We start from the raw sequence: 15,995 nt of genomic DNA, 5'->3' as shown, positions 1-15,995 counted from the left end.
CCACTCCCCAAGTGAAAAAGGGAAAAAACACCACACTATCATCTCACAACCCTCCAGGAACCAGTGGTGGATTCCCATTGAAAATAATGGAAATTTTCTGGTGTGGTATGTCTGGGATGCTTGAAGATCGCTTGTTGTCTCTTTTGCTAGTTTGAGCACACTTTCAGGCCAAAAGAATGAGGGGGACAGGGTGGGGAGCAGGAGATGCTTAAAAAGGAGGATGATCCATTTCATCAAGCCAAGAGGCAGGACTTGTTGGAAAGTCTGGATAGCCAACACTGCTTCCTGTAGAAATATCGGAGGTTGGTCCCCCAGCCATTGCTCTGAGTGTCTGGCTCACCCCTTGCCCTCCATGTGCTATTATTCCTAAATTAGTGTCCATTGTGTAATCCAGACCATTGAGCAATGGAGTATGGGCAGGAAGGGACGATATGGAAGATGGAGACTGAGGAATTCCATAGGGGCTTCCATCCCTCAAGTCCTGGTAAGATTGTCCTGTCCCATCCATGGAGAAGCTTCCGTTCATTAACTGTCCACTAGCAACATCCCCAACATTTCCATAAATTCTGTTGGAGTGGCCAAGCTCAGAGAGGATCTGATCTTCTGTGAAGGAAAGAAGTAAGACTGATTTATGAGTGTAAAACATTCTATGGTCAGTCAGGACCAAACGCATCTCTTGAGTAACTTCACTGGAGTCAGTGGGGTTACACCAGGAATGAGCTGGGCCAACAGAGCACATACTCAAAGAAAACTGGCCCTCACTGAAGGCCAGTTGTATGACATCCTGAGCCAGATTCTCACTTGACACGAGCTGGGGAAGCTCCGTTGAAATAGAGCCGCCAATTTACACCAGCTGCACATGTGCTCTCCCTGCTCTGCTTAGTACTTAGCCAGAGTAAATAGTGCAACCAATTAAGAATAAATTCGGAATGGTACCACACTTATTTCTACCCTTTTGCTAACCCCACACACCTCCCTTGGTTCTTGTAGTGCCTTTTGTACAGCCAAACACGAGACAGGATTACTGTAAATCTTTTATTCCACAGTCATACGAAAGCTGGTGGCACATAGCCTCTTTTTGGGAAGGTCTCTTGATTCTCACCAGATGCATTCGCCCTCATAAAGGGCATTGTAAACTAATTATGGACCAGGCTTGATACACAGGCACTACAGACCAGTCTGGGAGCCATAGCTGGCTCTCATTAGACCATAAATAGCCAAATAGTGTCCTGGCTTGTATATTTGCTGCGATGATTCACAGAGACCATTTTAAAGTTAAACTATTGTTAAATGATTGCTTTAAAGTTATTTTTCCAACTGGATTCCATTAAAATGCTGGGGTTTGACTGATTAGAAAAACGGGGCAGCAGGGAATAGGTTTCTGGTCAGTATCCTATACAGTATTCGTGATTCTTTTCACTCTAGGTGACCATCCAATCACAGTATAACAATGGCCTAAAAAACAGTCCACAGTGATCGTTGTATTTACACTGCAAACTCCTACTTGAGTGTTCAGACCTGGGTGGGGAACTCCCTGAAGAAAGACCAGCAATGCAGGAGGTGCCTGTGCAACCTGCTGATGTCATGTCCCCTTCTGTGCCCAGCCCACAGAGCCTGCCTGCTTCGCTGGAGCTGCAGACTTATGGTTTCAGCTCTAGAGGTCCCTGGTTCAATTTCCAGTGCACCAGCCAAGGTGGAGGCTGTCACACCATCCTTTTCCAAGTCTCCCTGTACTGTCTCTGGGGAACCCCCCCTCCATTAGCTGTGAGGCTGCTGCGGTGAGTCTCGATGACAGCTGAAATGCAGCGGCCAAATCCAGCTGTCATGGAAGAGGGTCCAAGTCCACTGAGCTGTGGCAGCCTGCAGGTGGCTGCTGGTGTGAGTCCGAGTGGGAGTTTATTAACGTATTGAGGCAGGTGAGTTTCCAACAAGGACTAGCCATTCATGCCGATACGAATCACATTGCCAGGGACGTTAGCTCAGATACACTTTTCATGGGCTATCAGTCCTCAGGCTTCAGGGGTGGGACTAATCATGAGTAGAGATGAGGAAAATATTTCCCTTCATAATATCCTATTACACAGTGAAGTGCATCCTACGGTCATTCCACCTTGCCCTGATGCATCCCCACGCTAGAGGGACCATTGCTCTAGGCCAGCACGGCAGTTCTTTTTTTGGGAAGTTCCCCTTCGCTGGAGCTCAGAATGGACACACCCTTAGTAAGTGTGTGTCAGTTCCTAGCTCTGTTGTTAGAGGGGTTTCTGGCCATGCATGACACAGGCCAATAATTAATCATTTTCCTCGAGTGCAAAAAGCCCCAACGAGCCACCAGCCATGAGATTATCTCATAGGTCTTCAGATGGGACATCAGTTTCAAGGATCGTTCCCGTTTCTGGTGGAAGAGAAATCTAGGCATTCTTCTTCCCAATGTGGGATGCCGAGCTGTGCCTAAGCACAGAAAATCATCCCACTCTGCAGGAAGCCCCTGGGGCCCACCCTGTGTTACAACCCGTCTCTTCCCACCTTCATCCCCCCGGCCTTCCTGCCCCACTCACCTCGGAAGCTCAGCTCACTGTCACTAACCCCACAGTCCTCTGCAGAGCTCTCCTTCTCGTGTTTGCTGCCCCCACGGGTCCTCTTCACGCTCTTGTAGAACTGGCCCCAGCGGTGCCGCCCAGCATCCTTCTTCAGCCGTTTTTCTTTGGCCCGCCTGTTTTGAAACCAGACCTGGAGCAACAAAGGGAGAAACAGAGTCCCAGAGTCACTGAAAGGAGCACGTGCAGGGAGAAAAAGCTTGGCCTGGACAGAAAAATTCAGGGCTGGTTCTGATCCTCCCTGAAGTTCAAGATGGTTCAGACCCAGGAACCCAGTTCCACTGTAGCTTAGGGTGCCAAGGCCAGTGGATTCAGAGCTGAACTTCGCCCTAGTCTGAGGGGTTCCAGGTTGGATACAGCATATAGAAATGGGCCTGAGCCACAATGCCCAGATCCAGTTCTGCATCCAAGCTTCCCCAAGGCTCAGACCCAGTATTCAGCATTTCAGGCCCATAGATTGGGTCAGTTGCCTTCTGCCCCATGGCAGATCTCCTTGGGATATGCACCCAAACACGCAGTGCCCGTTTTTTGCTGGTATTGAAAACTCACATCTAAATCACTCCTTACTGCTAATAACAAGGGAGATTCAGCTCCTTGGTTCGGATCCTGTGCTGTGATCAAGATGGTGGACAGATGCACCCCCTGGGGCAGTGCACAGGCACAGCAGTCCAGTCACGGGCTGTCAGTCACAGGATGGGGGCCTTACTGCTCAGCCAGCTTTCCTGGCCTGGCTTCCTTCTGTGCTACCTTGGAATTCAGTGCGGGGGTTGTGCGCCGCAAGGGGAATGTGATGTGCACAGCTTGGTCAGGACAAGAAGGGAATGGAAAAATACTTCAACGGTAGCAGTCTCACCTGCACCACCCTCATGTCCAGCCCCGTTTCCGAGGACAGCTGCTCCCGCACGTGCCTGGCGGGTTTGGGGGAGTTTTTATAGGCGTTTTTTAACGTTTCCAACTGTTTGGCTGTGATGGTGGTTCGTGGCCTCTTGGCTCCAGCTTCTGAATCATCTGGAATAGAACAATTTCTTACCAGTTTGGAACAGACAGTGCAAAATAGAAGCTGGCCAATGACCAGCACAGAAGGAATGTCAAAATCTAAAGCAAGATGCAGTTGATTTTAATTAGCCTTAGCTGCGGCTGGGAGGGGTGGGGGCGGGAGATAGGGAGCTTGCAAAATTCAGCCCTTGTTTTTCAGTGACTTTGTCTTGGTAAAACGTGGCCTTCCAGGTCTCCAAGAACGCAGTGTGACAATGCTCCTCTTTCAACACGGAAAACCTATCTAAGGTCCTGGTCCCTGCGACCCTAGTATCTGAGTGCCACGCACTCTGTAATGTATTTATCCTCACAGCACCCCTGGGAAGCAGGGCAGTGCTATCATTCCCATTGTACAGAGTGGGAACTGAGGCACAGATCCTCATAGGTATTTAGGTGCCTCACTCCCATTGATTTCCCTGAGGGTGAGGCACCTAAATACCTTTGAGGATCTGGGCCTAAGTGACTTGCCCACACAGGAAGTTTGTAGCAGAGCAGGGAGCTGAACATGGGGCTGCTGAGTCCCCGTCTTGCATCCTAACCACCAGACCATCCTTCCTCTTTTAAGGATGAACCTGAGAACATTTTAATCTCTTTCCTTCCAATATAACAACCTTGCCTCTTTTTAAAAGTTCCATAGTGTACCAGACAGATTTAAAAAGGGGGTCTCATTAATGAGTTAGGGAAACCCTTCAGCTGGAAAAAGTTCATTGCTCCCATACGTTAAGCACATATCTGGTGGTCATCGCCAGTGTGGACATAGATGGTGGAAGTGGTGCAGTTTTTTCTATCACATAGTGTTTAAACGTTATTGGGCAACCAACCAAAAAACCCCATAAAATCACAAAAAGGGCCATAACTTGAAGAAACATAGTCTAATTTTGACCAACATTGGCAGAAAGCTTTTAAATACAACTGATTATGCAACTATGCAACTAAACTAGTACTCCTGGAAATGTTAGGAAATATTTTGTCCCACGTGATATATTTTATGCATTTTCCTATACTTTTTTGCCTTCGATTAAAACAAAAGTCTGTGGTCATACGACACTATGAGCTTTTTTGAAACATGTGATACATCTAAATCAGGGGTAGGCAACCTATGGCACGTGTGCCAAAGGCGGCACACGAGCCGATTTTCAGTGGCCACAGGACTGGGGGGCTCTGCATTTTAATTTAATTTTAAATGAAGTGTCTTAAACATTTTACAAACATTATTTACTTTACATACAACAATTGTTTAGTTATCTATTAAAGACTTATTAAAAGAGACCTTCTAAAAATGTTAACATATATTACTGGCACGTGAAACCTTAAATTAGAGCGAATAAATGGAGACTCAGCACACCACTTCTGGAAGGTTGCCGACCCCTGATCTAAATATTTGTCATTATTTGTTGAAAAGTTTTTCTGTCTGCTATTTTATGAATATTGGCTACTGTCCAATGACTCCTTCACTGGCAACTGATGTTGACGCAGTGCACACCAGGATGAAATGTTTTCAAGATATGTTCCACTCTCTGGGCCAAGACTGGACCTGTGTCATGTATGATGAAGCAATCTACTGCAAAGTACTATTGATTAAATGGAGGAATCAAAACAGATTTGACAATGACCACCTTGAGAAGGGAGGCATGCATCAAGTAGCAAATGTCATGTGTGATACAGGCAGTGTGCTGCCAGAGAGTGGGTTTGAAGACATCCTTGTGGAAGCCAGCATCTTTGGTGCTTCAGCCATGCTCTAAGAGGGAAGGCATATAACCAGGACATTAGAATCCATAAACTTATGAATGAGGCAATGACTCGCTTGAAGTGGGTGGCACTTGGTAATTCTGTGCACAATGATGATCCCAGAAGATTAGAAGAGACACATCTTGGAGGAAGCTCAAACACACATTGAAGCATTTGAAGATGTGGAGCAGGTTCACAGAGAAAACGGAGTGGAAGCACAGAATGCTCTGGCAGACTTGAACAGCTCCCAAGCATTGCAGCAGGTCATGGATACTTCCGTTACCCAAAGGAAAAACTGTTCACATACACTTCCATCCCGGGAAAACTACATTGCTCCCAACCACGGATGGATTACACAGCAGCAAAGAGAGGCAATAACAAGTCCATGGAGCTTGAGACATTTGCAGAGATGATCCCACTATGACAGTGTGGTCATATGAATTATGCCAGATGGGTTGTGTAAATGTAGCAGAAACCAGATCTCTGGAGGAGGAGAAACCAGATATATATTGTACCCAAGCTGATAGGAAGCTTATGCTAATAGGAAGCTTCAGTGGGATACTTACACTGTGACATGGCCATTGAGCAATCTCTGAACAAGGACTGTAGGAATCATCAGCATCTTTGCACAAAAGATAGGGCTCTGACCAAGGATTACCTGACTGCACATTTTAAGGCAGCTGTAACAGCTATGACAAAACAAAGGTGTGGAATGCAGCCTTCAATCTCCACAAAGAAGCTACCACAAAGCACATGGCTGCAGATGAAATTCTAAGGTATTATGTTTTGTGACTGAAAGAATGACCAATCCTTTTAGCATTGAACCTGGAACAAGGCCACACAACAGACAGTCACTTGTGAACGTTGCAATGTCTACTATGACTCCATCTGAAAGTGCAGAAGGTTTGTGCTTGATAAGAGAGACTGGCACATAAGAAATGAAGCTGTTAGTAACCAGAAGGCTGCAAAGGGGCAAGGGAGACCTCTTTCAGCCCATAGAAAGGCATAATCTCAAATCATTTGGTAGTCTCAACACAACAATCAAACAAAAGAAGAAGCAATCAGCACAAGTGATAACTATTGATTGTCAGATATTCAGCAATGAGTTATTGCCCAGTCCAGAAATGTTGATATCCAGGGTTTGATGACATGTGAGCTGGCACCTGTCCCACTTTCCCTCTTCAACTGGGTGGATCTCTAAGAAAGATCCAAAAGAGCAACACGCTGTCTTGGCTTGAGAAAAATCTGTCATTGATTGAGCTACCAGCATCTAATGAGCTAGCATTAGCTATTCTTGAACTCAGGATGCTTCTGCTGATGGCGTGCAATGATACTGCCAAGTGCAAAACTACTGGGAGCTGTCTGCACACTATCGTCGGACTGCAATGTCAATACACTGCTATTGTGGGTGACAATTATGCAAATGAAGAATCAATCAAATCTGGTGAGAGAGCCTGCAGGGGGAATGTCCAAATGCAAGACATTCGGAGCCCCCACTATGTTCATACCATTACCAAAGCAACGCTTGCAGATGATATCAAATTCAAAGAATAAATCTAACATTGCACGCTTTCTTCTCAGTGCCTGGCTCGTGAAGGGTGGACAGAGATTGTCACCTAGTCGCAACGTGTACCTTGCTGGTGGGTTTCACCACATCACACATGCAGTGAAAGCAGGGCCTGGTAACCATTCTGCAATACGAGAACTCGAGGAAGCAGATTCACGCACATTCTTGCATGTTGCTCATGCAAAGCAAACACTCGGAGTAAACGGGGTGCTGATGTGGTGCTTGGATTCAGATGTTTCATCCATGTATCCAAAATATTGCTCTGTTCTTGGGAGAGATGAATTCTTTTTCAAAACTGGGGTCGGCCAAAAGATGAGCCTCGTTCCCATGAATGGAGAGGCTGGAGCTGGGAGTGGATGTGTCTCAGATGCTGCCAAACATTCATGCTGTCAGTGGTTGTGATGACTCTACTTCAGCTGTCAGTGACATGGGGAAAAAGAGATGGCTGAAGGCAGCAGCTGAGCACCCAGAGCAGTATGTGGTGAAGGAGTTTAGAGCTCTTCTCCTCCCCGCCCCCCATCCCCAGGCAGCAGAGCCATGGGGGAAGGGATGCTCCACAATGTGTCTCTCTCACCCCCAACCCCCAGTCTATGGCATGCACTGAGACTGCTTGTTCTCAATTTCCCACCGCGTTCTTGGGTGCGCGGCTGTGGTCTGCAGTGATGGTGTCTATTCTGCATCCCCCACCCTGATCTCAGTGCTTGTCGCATTCACAAAGCAGGCCCATTCTCAGCTCTCTTGGTCTTAGTGATGTGTCTGGGGTATGAACCAACCATGCCCATTCTCACAACCCTTCTCATCCAGTCTCAGGGCTACATGCCTGTGGCATGCCCATTCTCAGCTCCCTTATGGTCACAGTGCTGTTTGCCTGTAATATGGTATATTACATATACCTGGCAAGGGACATAAAAGGCAAGAAGAAGAGGTTCTTTAAATACATTAGGAGCAAGAGAAAGATGATTAACGTTAATGATAACCAGATCCTCAACACAATGAATATTAACACCCAGGGAAAGAACAGTAGGGAAAGAGCAGGTTAAAGAATGTTTAGATAAGTTAGATGTGTTCAAGTCAGCAGGGCCTGATGAAATTCATCTTAGGGTTCTTAAGGAACTAGCTGAAGCAATCCCGGAATCATTAGCAATTATCTTTGAGAATTCTTGGAGGATGGGAGAGGTCCCAGAAGACTGGAAAGGGGCAAACATAGTGCCTGTCTTTAAAAAGGGGAACAAGGAGGACCTGGGCAATTATAGATCTGTCTGCATAACTTCAATACCTGGAAAGATACTGGAGCAAATTATTAAACAATCCGTTTGTAAGAACCTGGAGGATAATAGAGTTATAAGGAATAGTCACCATGGATTTGTCAAGAACAAATCAGGCCAAAACAACTTAATGTCCTTCTTTGACAAGGTTGCTGAGAGGGGGAGCAGTAGATGAGATATACCTGATTTTAGAAAGGCTTTAGACACAGTCCCACATGACAGTCTCATAAGCAAACTAGAGAAATGCAGTGTCGATACATTTACCATAAGATGGGTGCACAACTGGTTGAAAGACCATACTCATAGAGTAGTTATCAATGGTTTGCTGTCAAGTTGGGAGGGCATATCTAGTGGGGGTCCACAGGGGTCAGTCCTTGGTCTAGTACTATTCAATATTTTGATTAATGACTTGGATAATGGAGTAGAGAGTATGCTTATAAAATTTACAGATGACACCAAGCTGGGAGGGGCTGCTAGCACTTTGGAGGACAGGTTTAAAATTCAAAATGACCTTGACAAATTGGAGAATTGGTCTGAATTCAACCAGATGAAATTCAATAAAGACAAACGCAAAGTACATCACTTAGGAAGGAAAAATCAAATGCACAACTACAAAGTGGGGAATAACTGGCTAGGTATTAGTACTGCTGAAAAGGCTCTGCAGGCTAGAGTGGATCACAAACTGAACATGAAACATCGATGTGATGCAGCTGCAAAAAAGGCTAATATGATTCTGGGGTGTATTAAGAGGAGTGTCATAGGTAAGAAACAGGAGGTAGTTGTCCTGCTCTACTTGGCACAGGTGAGCGCCCAGGTGGAGTACTGGGTCCAGTTCTGGGTACCATAATTTAGGAAGGATATGGACAAAGTGGAAAAAGTCCAGGGGAGAACGGGGGTTGGAGACTGTGCATTTAGGCCAACGAAAGAGTGAGACTCGCTCTATAGTCTAGTGGTTAGGCTACTCGGCTGGGCTGTGGGTGAACCTGGGTCAAATCCCCTCTCTGCTTGTTAAGAAGAAGTTTGACTGAGTATCTTCTCCCTCCAGCTAACTGCCCTGAGACATAGGGGATGCCTGGTCAAATACCTTTGCAGAGGAGGGATTTGCCCTAGGGTCGCCCACAGCCTGGGTACCCCTGCAGAGAAAAGAGTGATTTGCATGCTTGCTGTGCCCTCAATTAAAAGTGGAGCAGCTGCTCAGATTAGCCCTGTAACATGGGCACTTGCTCTGCTGAGGTGGAGATTTCCCACATCCCAGGTGAGTCCTCTCACCACCAGAGAGGGCTTCTTAGTCTTGCTTTGGCCCAATTAATATGCAATTAAAGCAGAACAGCTGCAACAGAAAAGACATCCGAGTACCTCATAGGCCAGTAGTTAGGCCACTCACTTCATAGGTAAGAGCCCATTCTTCAAAGCCCAGTTCATCAAGGGCCTCGAACCACAATCTCGCACAGCGAGGGATGATCCCCCAAACCATGGCACTAGAGAAGGTTCAGGCTGCCTGTGCCCCAGTTATTAGTTCAGTCAAGTGAACAGCTTCAACAAGAGCTGAAAAGCAGCCCCTGCGTGAACAGCCCCTGCTTCAGTGATTGGGGCACTCACTTGAGAGCTGGCAGATGCCTAGTCAAATCCCTTGTCAGCAGGCAGAGGGTCAGGGGGACTAAACCAGAGTCAGTGCTCCCCACCCTGCTGTGAGTACCCTAACTATTGGGCTAACAGTTATGGGGGAGAGCTGTGCCCCCTCTCGGGACACGCCCTGTTCAAACCCTTCCCTTCGAGGGCCCATGGGCCAGGCTCTCCTGTACCCTAACCATGGAACTAAACATTATACAGGAGTGTGGTTAGGAGGCCTCTGACCAGCTCTGCCAGCTCTGGTTTGACTTGCTTGCCAGGGCTCAGGCATGAGGCAGTAAGACCCAGGCAAAGCAGCAGAAACAGGCACCGAGGGAACTTTCAGAGCAAAAACTTAGGGTTGGGTGGCAGCCGAAGGCGGGGGGGAATGCGGGGGGGGGGTGTTGTGGATCGCAATGGTGCTAAAACTAGGACTTGGGGCTCATTGCGGCTCTAGTGCCAAGGGTCTTGCCTGCGTGTGCCCCTCCTTCACGCCCCTGAATTCTGACACAGTCTCAGTTCACGCCCCCGCTCAGCACTGCACTGCTGCATCTGCGCTGTCTGCACCACCAGCTTCAACACTGCTGGAGGTCCACAGTTTGCCCCGTTGACAGAAACGGATCAGGCAGGCGCCGTTCACCAGAAACCCCCCGAAACTGTACCCTATTCTAGGGCTTCAACTGGCATATCAGTGCTCAAGTCAACCTGGCACTGCATTTGCATTTTGGAGCACTTTAAAATTAAACACAGGTCATTGGCCAGGAAAGGAAGGGAGCTGTACCTCAGGGCTACTGGTCCATAACCCCCAGTATTGGTACCCAAGGCCTTCTAGGAGCCTACAAACATCCAAGTCAACCTGACCGGCTGTTAGAGCACCTTAAATAGACGTGCTACTGCAGCCGGGGTGTGTGTCTTGCGCCTGGTGGCATTCTAGGTCTGGCTCACAGCAGCACCACTTTGAGTCTAATAATGCTGAAAGTGTTGGGTTTTGTATTGGTCAGATCAGAGGAAGGCAACTCAGACACATTCTGTGGGGCTGCTGCTCATGTTCCCCCCGCCCAGCTTTATGCAAAAGAAAAGAGGTTTCTTCCCAGCTTAAGAACAGGTGTGAAATCTCAGGTTTGGTGTGTCCGTCCTTTATAAGCTTGCACCCATTACCTACAGTGTGAGCAGTGTAGAGGGCAAAGAGCAGAAACACTCACAATGATATGACAGTCTAGAAGACAGCTACATCTCTGCCCTATAAATGGCATTATAAATTAGGACCATTACTTTGAATTCATGGCATGGACAGACCCGACCTAACCCCAGTGTTAATGAAGAACCCAGCAGTAGCTGAATCAAGTTGGCCTTGCTCAGTATCGCTAACAAGATTTGAAGGCAGATAACTGCAGCTTTTTCCGATTCAGCAGCCTATGGCTCACCGGTCTCTTTATTGTACTGTGGCACAACCAGCAAGCATCTCCAGAGAATGTGTGCTACACACTGTTTGTTACGAAGAACAAAAGTGCCATCAACACTTGCCTCCTTCAGGCTGCACCTGAAATGTGCAAATTATCAGTCACACATAGGGAATCATGCAACAGTTCAGTATCTTCAAGTGTCCGCTGCCAACACTGGATGGGTAGTAGTACAGACACCTTGTTTCTCAAATGATGCTGCTGCTGTCTGTTCCAGAAGCCAGACTCACTTTTGTGCCATGTAGTTGTGGAAGTACTTGTGCAACAAGGTGATACCAATGCCACTGGGAAGAGCTGGTGTGCTCTGTTGCATGCCACTGTGACAGTGACCAGTCCAGCAACAGAGTATTGGACACATCAGACACGGATTCTGAGAGGGAATAGAAATGGGTAAACTATGCACAAATCACTGTGACTATTTTTGTGAGTAAAGGTAACTCAAAGGGGTGTTGCACTGGACATTCCATATGTCATAGTTATACGTAGGGGGTCACATAAGAATACATGGTTATACATTGGGATTCACATAATATACAAGACATTCAAGAGTCCTACTAAGTCATTACTGTTCTAAAAGTAGTTTACACGTATTGTCACTGTATTCTGTGATAGTAAGAAGATAATTACAGTTATTCTTCTTATCTGGTCTTCTTATCTGCATAACTTCATAAAAATAGCAGACAAAAAACCTGTTCTCAAATCAGTACATGCTACACATAATGACAAATATTTTGATGTATTACATGGTATAAACAAGCTCATACTGTCCTGTGACTACAGACTTTTGCTTTAACCGAAGGCAAAAAGGTACAGGAAAAAGTATAAAATATATCAGCTGGGGCGAAATATTTCCCGAACTTTCCCTAACAGTTCTTGCTTGAGTGCATCGTTGCATGATCAGTTGTATTTAGAGACTTTCTGTCAATTTTGGTCAAAATTAAACTATATTTCTACGAGCTAGGGCCCTTTTGGTGATTTTCTGATTTGTTTGGATTGGATGCCCGATAACATTTAAATATTATGTGACAGAAAAACTGCACCACTTCCAGCATCTCGGTCTGCCCCGGTGATGCCCACCAGATGTATGTCTAACATGGTCGCAATGACATTTTCCTAGCTGACTGGTTACCCCTTAGTGCCTCAAACAGGTTCTAGCTGGTAGACTACAGTGACCTGTTTTTCCAGACGAATGCCACGGAGGCCTTCAGAAATAATATTGCAAGCTGGGAGGGGCCATGTTTGGTTTTGACCATAAAGCTATATGTCAGCAGTATGTGTCTCAGCCAGTGCGGATGCAAGAACAAGGCTCTTGCCTAAAGTGTCCTTTACTTACAGAACCATGTACAGCTCTGGCTCCACCCACACAAGCCAAGTCCTCCTCTCAGATTTGCAGGTGAAATCCCATTGAAATCAGCACAGTGGCACCTGTGTCTCGGACAGGAAACTTTGTGCCTCTCTCTCTCTTTCCTACTGGCTATCAGGCTGTCAAACGCCATGACACTGAGGCCATCGCTAGCTCGGGGAGTCAGTAATGGACTCTGAGTAATATTACATTCATGCCCCCCTGCCCAGCACAAGTAGGCATTGCATCACCCTAACCAAATTGATTAGGTCAAAATAGAATCCTTAATTAATGAGAAGTCAGGGCTTGTCAACATGAAATCCATTAAAGACCAGTTCAGTTTTAATTTCAGTCAGGCACCGTTGGGACGTCTCTGTGGATTCATTACTGTTTTGTGAGCTATAGTCTCTCTCTCACCCTCCCTCCCGCAGCCTTGTTTTTCACCTCCACTGGCTCTTTAGAGCCCCTTTTGGTTCACAGGGATAAACGGGAACCTTGAGCCAAATTCAGCTCTAGTGTAAGGTGCAAGTCTGTTGCCTTGTGTGGAGCTGCGCCTGCCTACAGCCCAGCTAAATTTGGCCCGTGCTGTCGACACCGTCCCTGCAGCTCAAACCTAGGACTGTCCTCTCAATGTTCAGCTTCTCCACATTGTTCTAACAACATACCGCAGCTGTGCCCTTGAGAGGTCACTTGCTTCTAGGGGGAGGGAAATTTGGGGTCTTATTTAATGATTATCTTATTTTACTAACATTGATGACAGTGCCGTTCCTTCCAAAGGACCTCAACATGCTTTACAAACAAAGGGGCAATTCTCCCCAGGGCTACACCCAGGCAACCTCCTTGTATAGAAAGAGTCACTTCACCAAGCAATGAAGAAATGCAGCACTGTTTAGCAATGTACAAGAGAGAAGTGTCTTGGGGGCAGGAAACGAACCCATATTCCCTAGCCAACCGAAACAAGAAGGAGAATTTAAGGTGAGATGAGATTACCTCATGTTGGAGTTTTGGCAGGACCCCTGCGCTAATACCCTTTACTCTTGCAAAAGTCTCATTGCATCTTTAATGGCCCGACATAGTGAAGACCCCCGCATGCATCTTATCCAACAGACAGCACCTCCAGCAGCACAGTGCCTCCTAACACTGGGCTGGGGGTTGGTTCTATTTAACAAACCAGAGGAAGTTGTACCAGCTCCTCACCCATTGCCACCACCACTTGCTACAAGACTTGGATTTTCCCTCCTCTCAAAATACTCATCAGGCCTAGCCCTGCTTAGATGCAACCAGACTGCAGCTCAAGGTGGCATGATGCTTTCCATAATAGATACTGATCAGCATCTCTAAGCACCTAAAAACCTTTAAAAGTCTGGCTCTGTGTGTATGCCCATGCAAACAGGATCTTTATTTTGTAAGAATCAAGCTGCAACAGCTGTCCGTTCTGCACCGGAGTTTATAACCCTTTTGACCTGCCTGTCATTGCCACAGCAGGATTAGGATTTCAGGTGGGCAACAGACAGCAGGAACTTAAAGCAACACAGAACATGTTTACCTGCAAATGTTCCCACTAACAAAAAAATGGAAGGGAGAGGAATACAAGGACAAAGCGGCTCAGAGCCCTGATTTAGCTGTACAGCGCTTAGGCACATGTATAGCTTTACGCATGTGAGTGGCCCAACTGATGTCAAAGTTGACTCTTCGTGTCTTAAAGTTAGGCCCATGCTTGAGTGCATTGCTGAACCAGGGAATCAGCATAATTATTTCACAGTTAAACCAGATGAGAGCCTGAAGTTCAGCCCCAGAACCAAACATCCCCATGGCATTGGTAGCTGGATACAGTTCAGAATCTGGATCCACATTTCACAGTTCCTTAACTCAATAACAGACCCTAGTGGGGCCTCTTAAAATCCTAAACATCGTAGACAAACCAACTGTCAAAATCTTCATCCAAACACACCCCCATGTGACCCTGAATTTGGCAAATGTCCCCAGTCTCTAAAATCAGCTGAATCATAATCCTGGCTCAGACCACCCTGCAGTTGTAGAACACCCAGTGTCACCTGTTAGGCGTGACCCCTTCCCTTCTCCGCGGCAAGCTCAGCACCTACCATTCTGCTTGGCTGTCTCATAGTCCTCCTTGCACACCAGGCGCCCATCTTCCATGAGGTAGAACTCATCACCTGTGGCCAGCTGGCGGTTGCAGATGATACAGGCAAAGCAGTGCAGGTGATAGACAAAGTCCTGGGCTTTCCGGACCACCTGGGTGGGGGGGATTCCTTGTTGACAGGCCGTGCATTTCGTACCAAAACGCCTGAAAGGAGACCAAGTGGCAGCTCTGACACGGATGGAGCAACAGTGAGGAATAATGCACCAACTAGCTAGGGTGAGATCTCAGCAGCAGGGGAGTGCTCAAAGGAGGGGGCCTGGGAAGGGGGTGGGAAAGAAGGGGCAGAGTTGAAAACTGCAATCAACCTAATTATGCATGACATTTCACACAGCAAGGCTCTATCTTCTTTAGCATGAAAGGCTGGCCTAATGGATCTGAGGAAGGTTTGATTTTAATGGTCCTTTTAACTAATGCTTATAGGCAGTGCGATTTCCCCTGCAAGGACAGTACATATTTCATCCACATTAATACCAAATAAATTCATTACGGGCACGGCTAGTATGATGAATCCCAGATTAATTCAGCATGATAGGGCTGTTACACTGCAATGACACCTGGCAGAGCGCATCTGCTGCACAAACGTGTGTCTCAGGCCGCGTGAGTGTGTCTGGGCCAGTGACTGTGCCCTGCGGGGAGTGTCTGCACATGTGTGCATCTGAGCGAGAGGATCTGTGCCAGTGTGGGTGTGCCTGAGAGTATCACTGTGAGCGTGCACCAGAGCAAGTGTGTGCCTCAGTGTGCAACTGACAGATTGCCCGTGGGCAGCTGGGTCTGAGAGCGAGTCCCGTTGTGTGAAAGTGGGTTTGTGGCTGCCTGGGCTGGTGCAGCTGAATGTGTCTGTGTGGGGTGGGGGGTCTCTAAAGGTCTGTATGTGTACAGCTCCATGTGCATTTGACTACATGTGCTGGGGTGCCTGAGTGGGGGGAGGCTGTCTAGGTTGGACTGGGCATATGGATACAGACTATTGTTTAAATCCAGCTTGTTACCCATGTTTAAAAACACCACATCTGTTGTAGGCTTCACAACATCTGTCATTAAATACCCTGGGCTTGATTCTGACCTCACGTACCAGTCTGACACCAGCACAACCGACTTCCCTGGAGTTACGCCCAGTTGATACAACAATAAGTGCGATGGGAACCAGGCCCTCTGAGGTCAGATCTAACTACAAAACTAGCCAACTCTGCAGTTGTAGCACTATAGCTTCTGAGACAACCGCCATGAGCAGGAGGACA

At 47.1% G+C, this 15,995-nt stretch overlaps 1 protein-coding gene across 1 annotated transcript in view; it reads right to left on the bottom strand.

Moving 5' to 3' along the window:
- Nucleotides 1–208: 208 nt before the first annotated feature.
- Nucleotides 209–15,995, bottom strand: part of LHX4 (LIM homeobox 4) — a 59,037-nt gene continuing 43,250 nt past the window's right edge. The window contains exons 3-6 of the mRNA XM_073356569.1: nucleotides 14,702–14,904; nucleotides 3,448–3,602; nucleotides 2,556–2,727; nucleotides 209–603 (exon numbers count right to left, since the gene is read on the bottom strand). Coding sequence (XP_073212670.1) covers nucleotides 209–603; nucleotides 2,556–2,727; nucleotides 3,448–3,602; nucleotides 14,702–14,904 — 925 coding nt within the window. The remainder of the gene's footprint in view (nucleotides 604–2,555; nucleotides 2,728–3,447; nucleotides 3,603–14,701; nucleotides 14,905–15,995) is intronic.

The sequence above is a fragment of the Lepidochelys kempii genome, chromosome 8 (genome assembly GCF_965140285.1).
Source record: "Lepidochelys kempii isolate rLepKem1 chromosome 8, rLepKem1.hap1, whole genome shotgun sequence".
In the NCBI taxonomy this organism is placed as follows: Eukaryota; Metazoa; Chordata; order Testudines; family Cheloniidae; genus Lepidochelys; species Lepidochelys kempii.
This window is presented reverse-complemented; position numbering and strand designations above follow the sequence as displayed.